Here is a 13,708-nt window from a genome sequence, read left to right on the forward strand (position 1 = left end):
TCTCATTTGATAGTATTGGTATATATACCGTGCAACCAATAATTTTACATTGAGACAATTTGGTTCTCTTCTAGAGACCAATATTAGGGAGAATATATATTATGATTATGTTACTACACGGTCATGCCATGTATGTACATGTATCCTTATCGAAAAATCTTTATCTTACGTACCATGTATGATTCGATAGGATTTGTATTAAATATAACCCAGAGGATAAAACTTTTGACTATTCATAAAAATGTTTGTCATTTATTTGAAGATATTCTATGTTATTCATAAATATGGTTTTTAACCACCCCTGCGCACGAATATCTTTAAATTCAATAAATTCCATCATTAAAATATAATACATCATTTATTATTTGAATACCCAAAAATATGGTAATATGGACTATTCCAAAGCCCTCTATACAATTAGAGACACTAGGTATTATGCCAATAAGTAATTCTGAGGCAATAATTCTTCAAACCCCTTCGCATTCTATGAGATTAGTTTAGGCGTATAATATTGTAAGAAAATGAATGTAATATGTAAATACATTTATACTTATTAACGGATTTAAAGAAATCAGGATGGTGTATGTAATGGATGAAGCGACTAATTAAATTAGTATAACCCTAATTAAGATAAATATATGTTCTGGGTAGTTACAATCATCACATAGAAAGGATATAAACTTTTAATCCAACAAGTAAATTCTATCATTCAAAATAAATGCATTGAACATATGCAAAACTAATAAGATAACGATTTATCTTTATCATAATTGTGAATATAAATTTATCTTTATCGTACTAATTCTCGATCTTAGATTAGTGCATGTATAGATCAAAATACAATTAAAATGGAGAGTCACATATGTAGTTGAAATATGGTCCAAACTTTGAATAGTCATCGTTGAAATTTTTGTCATTCTAAACAAGTACTGTAATTTATTTGATTGATTGAAATATGGTCCAAACTTTGAATAGTATAACCCTTTTATAAAGTTTTTAAATAATCGATCAGTAATCAATCAAAATATATAAAACCGGCCTTTACAAAATACAATTTTTGAGGATTTACAAAAATGCTCACTATTAGCCCTTCTTTATATTATTTAGCAGCCTACCTCAAACTTTCATTGTACCTCTTCAGTTGAAGGGCTAAGAACTCTATCGGGCAAAAAAAAAATCTAGACTATTTTGGTACATAGAGGGATGAGTCGATGACAAAACAACAAAAACATTTTTAATACTAGTCATCACCTCCTGTTTTGTAAGATGCCATATTCTATTGAGAACCATATATAACCTTTATAAAAAAAAAAAAGGTACAGATCTACGTAAACTATGAAGCAGATGTTGGGCTTCAATATATCATTTCATTCGTTCAAATTATATACATTTTGGATTCCGAAAAATTTCAAAATTCCAACAATAACGATTTGAGTTCGTCTTTTCAATAAAAACCAAAATAACATAATATCTCAATTAAGATTAAATTTATGTTACAATTAACCACATGAATGGATTCATCAGATTCAGAAACCATGCGAAATCAAAATTAACCACTTTTATAAATATTTGTGATCGTCTTGTATACCCAAAAAAGATTGATTATAAATCTTGATAAAGAAATTTATGATAATAACTGGTTACGTATTCTTAATACATAAATTTTAGTCGATCAAACTTTTCTTTTCTCTAAATATATATGAAGAATTTTATTATTTTATATCTAGTCTCAAATTATTAATAACATAACATATTAAGGAAAGAAAAGTATGTAATGAACACTATGTAAAGAAGAATTCAATATATACCTTTGCAATGACACGCACAATGACTCCGATTTCAAAAGTTTACTCCAATCGATGATGGTATTTGATTGGTGAACCTTAGCAACAAATATTGAGTTAGGGCTCTCCTTTATTCCCTTGCCGATTTTATTTATTTATTTTGTAACACTTGTGCAGGAGGGTTTGATGATTGATGGGATTAGTTCAGGATCCAAAAATCAAACTTCTAAAGCGATTTTGTGTTGATAACTGTGTTGTGAATATATGATCTTATCAATAACTTGTAAACAAAGTAAGAAAAAGAAAAGACATAGAAAGCCAAGAGAAATTCTATATCATACATGTATGTGTGTTGCACATTTTTATTTTAGATAATTCTACCTTTGAATTACTAAAATTGTCCTTGGACTTTTTATGTTTAGCCTTAAATGAACTAATTTACACTTTAATCAATACTACCTAATAAAGAGAATCCACCTTTTTATTTTAGATAATTTTACCTTTGAATTACCAAAATTGTCCTTGGACTTTTTATGTTTAGCCCTAAATGAACTAATTTACACTTTAAACCTTTAATTTAATAAATTAACATTTTAAGTTCTTATCTTCTAAAAAATTCACTATCACAATTACATCAACCTACACCACTTGACACTGCCACCATCACGAATAATACTATCATCGACACTACTAGACCGTATTCCCCACCACTGCCGCCGCATTGCGCGGGTACCATGCTCGTATATATATAAAGGGAATGAAACACCCATAATATGGTAACTTGAAATCAAGAGTAATGGGGAGGCTTAAATCAAGGATTCTCATTACTACTTCCATATATATTTGTATATATAATTATTTTTTTTTTAAATTCTTTTTTTTTTCACTTTCACTCATTATCAAAATGATTCCAACTTCTCCATTCTCATTCTCCATTGTACAAACAAAGAAGTTTTTTTCATACCCTTACTCTTTTTCCATTCCATCCTACCAAACACCCTCTAGTTTATTGCAAAAACTTGGTCTGTACATAACTATGGCGGATTCATGAAGTTTAAAAACTGCCATTAAAAGGGCAAGGATTCAAGAACTTTGTATCTTGTTGCATGTCAATCCTTTATGGGACGAGTAGAACTTATATCCATTAGCGATTTGCAATTTTTATGTATATATGAATCTATGCACACTGCACACACACACAAAAAATACACCCTAAATATGAGGCTCACATTATTGGGTTTGTTAATGTGGTAAAGGCTAAAGTGCCTTCTACAGAAGATCGATGAATCAAGACTTTTGCATTGAGACCTAAGGTAACTAGGTAAGATCTTTAGTTTTATATATACAAACAGCAGCACGTTTACAAGTGATTATACTATTACATTAGCCATGGCTAATTATACTGGATTTGTAGATCTCACAAGACTCTTTTCTACTAAATATTGCTCATTGTAACTGAAACACAGAAACACTATGGCTCACACCCGAGAACAGAGTTAGACCATTTGGATTCAAGGTTCAAACAGGATGTACACCGTTATTGAGGCGCTGAGGGCTCAATCAGCAATCTCATATATCTTTTGGCCAGGTCACATGGTCGATCCCATTCAAAATATATTGTTCCTGGTTAGTACCTCCACAAGAACATTCATTAGAAACATATAATAACCCGGTTATATCATACTCATAGTGTGATTAAGCAGTTACGGTGACTCCACTTACTGGAACAGTACATACAAGATTGGTATCGTAACTATAAAGATGGTGATCAACAGAATTTGAAAGTTTCAGGATACTTCGATAGTTCGATATGACCTGTTTGGTTCACTAGGAACAAAGTAAAACTCGACCTGCAATGTTTATAGATAAAACCTTTTAGGAGGACGACAACGGTCTATGGCAGGCAATCAATTCCACAATTTGTATCTTACTCTTGAGATTTCAGTACACAAATAAAAGACTGTTGGTTAGTTTGTATCACACTTCATGTACATGTTTAGAGATATGAAGCGTATTCTAACGTATAACGGTAGGATTATTTTCGATGTAGCCATCCATCTATTGTCAAATAACTAGCTTCCACAAGGTAAAATAATAAAAATATGAAACACATTCATGAAAGCGTGCAATTTTGTTGGCATGATGTATCTTTGTATATATCAGATTATTATGCAAGGGGCAAAAACAGAACAGCCTTTTACCAAACTCAAGCGAATCATATGTAAATTGAAAAGAACAAATTAAGATGCAAAAATGACAAGACAAGTGCAGAAAACCATATAAAAATTATATAAAAGAAAATTTAGAACTTGTTTATGGGATGCTACTAATGAACTTCAGAAAGCTGCAATCTAATTTGTATTTTTGATGTCGGGTCAAATACGATGACAGGTTTAGAACTAATGTGAGAGGAAACAGAGGATTGTATTCTTTATCATTAGCCATTGCAGTCTTGAGTGCATTGCATTCTTCTGATGAGGTTGCTGTGTTAGGACAAGTCCAGATCTGCACATTCATAATCCTCAAAATTAATGCAAAAAGAAGTGATTTTAACTTGCATTATAAACTCAGCTATGTTTCCCCTATAAAACTGACATATTGTGTAGGTAAATCAAACAGAAACCAATACATGTGAAGCTAACCTATTGAAGCTTATGGTTAATTAGCACACAGGAAAAACCCGATCTCTGGTTTTCCAATCATGGTTTCTAATACTCGAGTAACACTATGACTCAATTTTGACTGAAATTGTTATCCTTAATAATCATTCCTAAATGTTACTATTACCTTCAAGCACATAAAATTGATACTGTTGTTAGACATTGATATTATGTCAGTTGTACAAATAAGGATCAAGGGTAAAGAAAAACTTATATTAGGTTAATGTCTATATAGTATGTACTTTTGGGTCCAGTTAAACAACAATCCATTAGAAAAATACAAATATTGAAAATAGATAGTAATCTAAATTTGGAATGACAGAAACTTATTGATCAAATATCTATTAGATAAACTTATTCAAGGGTGTCCCAATACTTACGCACTCACATAGTAACACAATTTATTCTTCATCGCTATCACTAATATAAGCTTTTCGACGACCAGATGTAGCCTTTTTTGACAGAGAGTCCTCATCTAATTCTATCTCCTGGCGCTTAAAACTGCTTCCTGAGGCCTTGTGCTTGAACTCCTAAAAATACTTCATTAGTAAATGAAAAAGATTGGAGAATTTAAATATCTAGACTTTGAAGTAAACTGTTAAAAGATAAATAATGCATACTGTTTCCTCTTCCGATGCTGCATCTTCCAAATCCTCGTACTGATCTTCATCATCATAGCGGTCTGGCTCCTGAGCCCTCCTACGTGGAGGTGACCTTTCATCTTCCTCAGCCTCGGTTTCATACTCAGATTCCTCTCTTTCACTTTCAGAATCAACTGGGCGTCTAGATGATTTCATGGTATGCAAGGATGATTTGCGAGGAGTATCTTTGAGCCCTTGAGACTATTTACAAAGAAAAGTTATAAAATACGTCAATGAAAAAAAATGTGCTTTCGATGTTACGTTATATACCTTCTTTGCATTCATAATACGCTTTTCAGCTCGAGCTTCCATTTCGAGGTCGTCTTCAAAACGCCGTCGATCAGAGCGCCGAGAATCATAATAATCTTGTTCATCATCCTGATACAGTGATAATCATTAACCCATTAAAGAAAAACATGTGTTTACAGACTAATTGTTAGCCAAATTGTATTCAGAATGCCTAAAACACTCCTAATTCATTTTATTAGTACATATCCTCCTATTCACTTGTAATTGTAACAATATAATTTGTGCAATCAACTACTTATAAAATCATAAAAAAGAAAAACAAAAACTTGTTGCAGGTTAGCACAACCAAGCCCGATCAGCAGCGAAAAACTACCCATTTTCCCTCCAAATATTTTGAGCTGCTACCCAACACCCTTGACCCACCGATTTATAATATAGCAAACAGAAAGGGGGAATCGTGTATGAGCAACACCTCGCCTGAATGTGGCAATGCGCAATAAATAATTACAATATATTATTGTTTTTAAAGTACATGACAAAACTGCTATGCATAAAGAGAGAAAAGATTGATCATAAAACCAGTTATCTTCATGTCCAGTGAGTATCACATACAAGAAAAATGTTTGAGGCATCAAATGCAATAAGATAAGTAGAATTATACCTCATCGAGTGCATCCTCCAAGAAACCAGGTGAAAGTTGGCGTTCCCTACGAACAGTTTGTGTGTACTTCCGATTCACCTTTTCTTTCTTTTTACTAAGAAGTTCGTTGGCCCTAATTGTTTGACTCTCAGCCTACAAAATCAAGAACTTGATTAACCGTTACATGGAAGTTTCTAACCACAGATTCCAAGATGATTATGTGCCTAGAATGATCTAACCTTCTCCTTTTGCTCTTTCTCTCTCTCAGGATCGATGTCCGTGACAGTTTTTTTTACCCTAAAAACTTTTTTATGCCGTGAATCAACAATCGCAGTCAACAATCTATGAGAATTAGAAGTTAAGGACGAAGGCATAAATCTCATCTTTTTCAAGACTCTCCCCTGCGACTGAAGTATTCCCTGTAAATTCAACAAAATATCAAGGACTGAATCATAATATTCATGAAACATATCAGCACAAATTATAAAGTAGAACACATAGATGTAGATAGCTTATAACATAATCAATATTGTTAATGCTTGAACTTGAATGTTATTTCCATAAAAGGAATAAAGCAGTTTGATAGTATTATGATTTAATAAAACCTTGGCCTATTCAATACACGAATTGATTATAAATTACAAATATCATGATCCCAATAAAGGAGATCCCAAAACTGAGAACAAATCAACATATTCAGTTATAATAGTTACACTACGGTATCCACTTAGCTATTCCAAACATGTAAGGAGGACCTGCTTGGAGATAAATGTATCTAAGCTAAACATCCACATCAATCAGTCTCTAGAGAAAAATTGGTATACTATAAGCAATTTGTGTTACTTACCTAAGAGGATCACAAATCAGTTTGTAACCATGATTGTCGTTCAAAAAAAAAAAAGTTCGTAACCATGATGTGATGATAATTATGAGTATGAGATCACACTTTCACATGGGTAATCTTCAGTTAACCCAATTGTGTTTACCTTATCTTGTTTTATGTTACATTATGCTTGAGAATTTGAGATACATTGCAACTAAATAGGGATACGATGAAGAGAAAACGTGTTCACAGACCTTTTCATGCCTAAGGAAAAGATGAGCTTGATCATGTTGGGCATCCTGCACTGAAATATCAAGAACTTCATTTCCAATTTGCAACTGTAAGCTTCCATCTGACCACCTCACAAACCGTGCGTTGCTTTCATACTACATGGAAGATCATTCAGGATAAGAATAAGGCTACGTACAGAGTTGATCATGGACAACACCCCAAGATAACAAAGATAACTTCCAGAAAATTGTACTTCTATAAATAACTTCTAGAAACCAGTGCATATATTATTACTGAGAACTATACCATCTCCTGTGAAGCAAAAATTATATCAATTTATACTTTCACGAGCTTAATTATATTGAATGAATTATGACATTAACAATGTGTGTACCATAGCTTCCCATAACCCATATCCAAAGAACTTAAATCCAACAATAGAGACATTAAATGGCTTTAATAATACAAGGCCAGATGGGAACTAAGACATGTGAACTTGATCGGTTCATCCGAAATTGACTTACAGATGTTGTTCCATCAGGGTTTCTAACAGTCCTGTAGCGAACAATATTATTATCCAAGCGAATGCGCTTGTGTCCAGATTCATCAGCAACGAATGCGTTTGCATCTTCTTCACGAAATGTCTTTGGATCAAAAGGTTTAGGATCAATACCCATAATATTAGAAACTTTAATCATGTTCATCTGCAAGTAAGAGAAAGAGGAGCTGACCTTTAGTTCTCAATCAATAGCAAGACACAGCATGACATAAATGAAAAAGTGTTAAATCCATGATTAACTTATCAATATATCAGATGGTGTAGAAGCTATAAAACTAAGGTTGACATAATGAAGGGGTCAACCGACTCGAGCAGGCTTTAGTGTCAGAACAAGTGATCTTTGTACTGGACAAAACAGCTTGGGTTGACCCATAATACTTGTCCAAAGAATTAAGTTTCTATATATAATTAGTGTCAACTATTTCTACAAATTTATCACGTCCCAAAAATGATCCGAGTTTCTGAATAACATGATTTAAGAGGTTATACTGCAGTAAAACTTACTTACACTTAGGTTAACTTTCCACACATTTAAGTATTTGACAGATTATCCTTTGAAGTTTTGTGATATTACCCCTCTGACCAATTTGTGATAAAACATAACCCAAATTAAAATATTCATAGCCATGACAGCAGATAATGTGCCTTTTGTCTCCAAAAATTTATATAGGTGTCATTATGTCCAGACAACACAATATAGGAGAAGACCGAGAATGAAGCACCTTTTCAGGATCTGATGGAGGGGGTCGCAACGGTATGCCTAGCTCTAAAGGGGGTCCAACTGGTTTCTCCTTGGCTCTATACTTATTATCCTCTTCAGAATCATACCGACCCTCTTCATCGGCTAACATGTCCTCTGGTTGAAGATCCTTCTCATAACCGTCATCCTCCTCCATAGGAGATCTCTATTGAAAGTACAAGTAGAGTTAGTCTATAAATCAACAGCGTAACTCTTTTACCAACATAAGATTTAATAATATATGAATCATCGTTCACTAATAATTAAGACAAACATTTACATCATCATTTAGATTATTCTGAACAGCTTCATATTCTGCTGGTTCTTCGTCATCTGATTCCCCAAATACATCACGGAGCTCAGGAGCTGTCTCTGATATGTGAGCTTCATCTTTCTCTTCATCGGGTGACCTACTTCTAAAGAAGAAGCAAGAAAAATAAATGCAAGCAGAGCTAGTCCTAAGGAGTATTTTGGTAAAATACAGAGTGGCCTTTACAGCCTACGGGCACTATACAAAAATTTATTATTATTTTAACAATTATATATAAATCCAAAAACATTACTTTTATATTCTAACACAGTAACACATCACACTATATGCCTCTTTTAAAAATTTACTATATTATCACAATTTTAAAACCTAAAATCAAATGTAAATGGATTGAGATGATACCTTGGACTTATAGCCTGATCGATTTCTTCATCTACATTATCCATATAATGATTTTCCTCTGATCTCTCTGATTCACTCTCCACCACTTCCCGTCTCCTACTTGTCACAACTCGTTGACCAAGTTGGTCACTTCCTGAATCTTTTCCCTCACTTTCATCTCTTTGTTCTACCAGATCTACTTCTTGAGAGCTTTGGTCTCTCTCACCCTCGCTCTCAATGCGTTCATGATCCATTTCATTCAATTCACCATCAGTATCACTACCAATCTCTGCTTCCCCTTGACCTTCTACCACAACTTCACCTTCGGCCTTCAGCCCGACATCGGCTTCATCCTAAACATCAAAGTTCAGATTAGTAAAAGAACACTCCCTCACTTTTTACCTTTTCAAGATTAATTCATAAAAGACAGAAAAAACAAAAATATTTGAACTTGGTCAAGAAAAATTACTGTTTTCCTGAAAGACTGCAGTACATAAACAAAACAAAATTAAATCGGAAACCTGACCACTTTTATCCTTATAAAGCCTTTTAAGATTTGCAAAGACTCGCTTCCATTTACAACGGTATTTTCCAAATATAGATCTCATAATCAAAGGGTACCCAATTACAACTAAACATTAAGTTTAGGGGCTTTAAAAGAACAAGGTCGACAGGGATGAAAATTGTGACAGTCACGCGACCAGTACAGCTATAAAAACATTTTCGGAACCTACACTTTCACGTGAAACCATAAACATCCTACACATGAAGAAACAAACAATAACTCGATAAAAACAAAGAAAAAAAGTAACAGCGAACATCCTCTTTTCCAGCTGGATAATGATTATTGAGTGGAGAACTATGCACGCGCCTCCTAATTATCTCTTAAATCAGTAGATGTCTTATGAGAATAAAAAAAAATCCTCTCCATATCAAAAAGCAAATACAGTTCAAATTTATTTTTAGTTATTTAATTACGCATCCAGTATGACCAAGTGAAGGTAACAGGTAGCCATTTAAATGGTGAAAGTTAATCGAAAGTAGCTAACTTACAGAATTAGCTAAACTAAAATTGAACATATATTATTAACTACACGCGACCAGTACAGCTATAGAAACATTCAGAGCTTACACTTTCACGTGAAACCATAAACATCCTACACTTGAAGAAACAAACAAAACTCCATAAAAACAAAGAAAAAAAGTAACAGCGGAAAATTCTCTTATCAAGCTGGTAACGATTATTGAGCGAGAATTATGCACGCACCTATTAATTATCTCTCAAATCAGTAGATGTCTTATGAAAATACAAAAAAAATTCTCACCATATCAAAAATCAAATACAGTTTAAATTTATTTTTAGTTATTTAACTACACATCCAGTATGACCAAGTGAAGGCAACAGGTAGCCATTTATTTGGTGGAAGTTAATCGTAAATAGCTAACTTACAGAATTAGCTAAACTAAAATTCAACATGCAGTATTAATAACACTCATACTGCTAGCTAAACTAAAATTCAACATGCAGTATTAATAACACTCATACTGCTAGCTAAACTAAAATTCAACATGCAGTATTAATAACACTCATACTGCAAAAGAATGCAACAAATATTTTTCTATGCTACAAATATAATATCTAAGAATAATCTGTCCATATATAGCACATAACCAAATCCGCAATTTAGCTTTTAAGACAAAAGCATGTGTATCTATGATTCTATGTAGCAAACTAACTCACCTTATCCATAAAGACAAACTATAATCAGATGATACCATCTATACGGAGAAATATACATTACAATACAAAGAATATCACAGATTATAAACGAGTTTACTGCCTACAATACTCATGTACTTTTCCGTTTGCCCCTTCAAGGCTATTGGATGAATTTCCATCCACATAGGTCATTAAAGATGGTTTTGTGTCCCTGTAAGATTTTTTCATGAAAATATTAAGGTTTCAAAAATGACACATTTTACTTAGATATGGAATTATACACAAAAACGTTAACTTTACATATAATGATAAGTCTCATAGAAAAATAACTTGGTTTAAAAATAACTTTAATGAATCAAAGGAGGCGTGAAACCACTTTAGATGACCTAATTACACAAATTCTACTCCAGTGGCCTATAACAGGCAAATGAGAAAGGGCTTAGGTAATCTACACCATAAACCGATTATAGAAAACGTGATATAGGCTCACGGTATATCAGGCATACATAGAACAAAAGATTTATTCATGATACACAAACGGAAATTGATAATGTATCTTATCTTACTTACTATAGAAACCCAGTCACCTAGATAAGGGAAATCGTCTATCCTAGGGTATAAAGGTATCACACATTATATATACCGAAATTATACTCGTCATAAAAATGCGCAAGTCATAATTCCTTGATCCCCCAGTAGACTAGTTTCCTACTTTTTCATAGGTGCCCGAGGGAGCACGGTTGCAAAACCGCGTCCCATGTAAACATCCCTCCTATTTCTGTAACTGCCTCTACATTACTTTTTGTACTTTTATGCTCACAACTCCCCATACTATGATTCAAGGAAGCACAACTACCATGCAAACTCGCTTCCCACATAATCATCCCTCCTATTTCCGTATGACTATTTTTGTACGTTTCTATGTAACCGGCTGCTCACAGCTCACCAGCCAATGACCTGGACAAACATGAATACCGTTCAAACCCACTTCCAACATAAACACCCCTCTCCGTATTTTAAGATACGCGCGTCCAAACAAGTGTCAAACCTGACAAACATCGAACTAAGGCACCTCCTTTATATTATTGGTCTTCTTCTTTCCTGACAGGCTACCACTACACTATTCTACATAACAAATTTCTTAAAAATCAAAACTTTTTTAACTAACAATCGTAACAAACTTTATAAACCCTAAAAAAATCCAATTCAATCTAACCCAGTTCAAATCAATTCAATTCATAAACCCTAACTATATAAATAAAAAAATACAAAATTAAAACAGAATAAAATTAGGGCTCGTTAGAATTTACAGAAGCGTAATCGGGCTGACGATTCGATTCATGTTCGGATTCAACCTCTTCTTCCTCTTCCTCCTCTTCTTCTTCTTCCGATTGATCACCAAACAGATTTTGCATCATTTGATGCCTTTTTTCTTCTCCCACCATTTTTTTTTTTATTATTATTATTTTAAATCACCGGTGAATGCTGATTCTGGAATAATGATAAAATTGGACTAGCGAGTGACCGCCGATGAAAGAAGAAAAATGTTCGCTGTATAGCTATTACATATAGAGTTTCACCACAGATTTTTAGTCATACAAGGAAACATATGAAAGTATTACAAGCCGGAAGCTTGCAATAAAAAAAGTAATCTTGATAATTAATTTTTAGTTGCTTTGATCTTTCGATTTTTTTAAGTTAAAAATTTTTATCACCATCTACCACAGATACTGCATGATACAGTTGTACACTGTGTTGCGTAATAAATTTTATATTATTGTTGTAGATGGATAAAACTTGTTGTATGAATATCACTCCCCTAAAAATATAAACTTTAAATAAAATTTTTATGAAATCAAATAACTTTGTAAATATTATGATCAAATGTCATTTGATCTGATCCTTAACGATGACAAGCCTTGGGGTTTTACTTCCGAATATTTAGAACGGCTCATACTCCTCATAATCAATATCTCGTTGTTTAGGATACATGTAAGACCTCACCATTATACGGTGAGGTTTCCCTGATGTCATATACCGACGGAATATTCGGAAAAAATACGTCATTTGATCTAGCCAAATAGTTGTTAATATTTTGCCGGCCTACAACGTTAAAACTTTAAAACTCGAGAGTAAATAGTATCTAGTTATAAATTAATTGAGTAACAACATTATTCTAAAATATATAAATAACTTATAAAAACGAAATAATCTCATATTAAAATGTAAAAGCCTATCGAATAAATAGAATTTAAATTAATAATTGGTAACCAAAGAGTTTATGACATTTAAAAATGATTTTAAGGGATACATACAATTATTCTTTAATGGTCTTTACATTATTAAGGGTGATTTTGGTACTCTCTTTTATATAGATATATTGGTAAATAAACAACAATAATTATCAATTACCTATTTTTTATTTAATACATGCAAATATTTTAATGAATTTAACCATTGAGAAAATAATACGTACAATAGGGCTTCACCTATCTTGGGTACAAGTACAACCATGTTAAAACTTTTTTTAAAAAGTTACAAATTAAACCATTTGAATTTGGTATACATACATAATCCCCCTGAAATTCACATGGTTGTACCCAAGATAGGTATAACCTACTGTACATAAGCTTTCCCCTTAACTATTTTATACACTCAACACTAAATAACTAATATAATGAAAGGAAGTAACGATGAAGAAAAAGATAAAGCTTGAGAATTAAATGGAAGACATTGAAATAAATAAAAGAATACAAAAAATTGGTGAAATAAAATTAAATGGAAAAAAAATTCAAAATTAAATGCAAAAGTGGATTGGTTGCAAGCATATAGAACTTGAAATTAAAAAAAAAGACAACTTTTTCTTAAATTTAAGAACGTTTTCTATAATAAAACAAAGAAAATTGAGTTAACAAAACTAGACAGATGCCCGCACAATGCGACGGTGATGGTGGTAGCAACAAAGGTGTGGTGATGGTGGCGGTTATGTGCGGCGGTGACGGTGGTGGTG

At 32.8% G+C, this 13,708-nt stretch overlaps 1 protein-coding gene across 6 annotated transcripts; it reads right to left on the reverse strand.

Moving 5' to 3' along the window:
- Positions 1 to 4,050: 4,050 nt before the first annotated feature.
- Positions 4,051 to 12,289, reverse strand: LOC122579108 (protein LEO1 homolog). 6 transcript variants are annotated; one of them, XM_043751215.1, is made up of 12 exons: positions 12,009 to 12,289; positions 9,000 to 9,331; positions 8,607 to 8,736; positions 8,310 to 8,492; positions 7,553 to 7,732; positions 7,052 to 7,183; positions 6,214 to 6,393; positions 5,996 to 6,127; positions 5,356 to 5,463; positions 5,065 to 5,286; positions 4,825 to 4,965; positions 4,051 to 4,289 (listed from the first exon to the last, which is right to left on the reverse strand). In XM_043751215.1, the coding sequence occupies exons 1-11, from the start codon at positions 12,141 to 12,143 to the stop codon at positions 4,846 to 4,848; spliced, it is 1,854 nt and encodes a 617-aa protein (XP_043607150.1). In that variant the 5' UTR covers positions 12,144 to 12,289; the 3' UTR covers positions 4,051 to 4,289; positions 4,825 to 4,845. The 6 variants fall into 6 exon arrangements, with proteins under 6 accessions (XP_043607150.1, XP_043607149.1, XP_043607148.1 ...); XM_043751214.1 differs by having other exon boundaries at positions 8,607 to 8,742; XM_043751213.1 differs by having other exon boundaries at positions 4,825 to 4,974; positions 12,009 to 12,286.
- Between the last annotated feature and the right edge of the window lie 1,419 nt (positions 12,290 to 13,708).

This window comes from Erigeron canadensis, chromosome 8, assembly GCF_010389155.1.
Source record: "Erigeron canadensis isolate Cc75 chromosome 8, C_canadensis_v1, whole genome shotgun sequence".
Taxonomy (NCBI): domain Eukaryota; kingdom Viridiplantae; phylum Streptophyta; class Magnoliopsida; order Asterales; family Asteraceae; genus Erigeron; species Erigeron canadensis.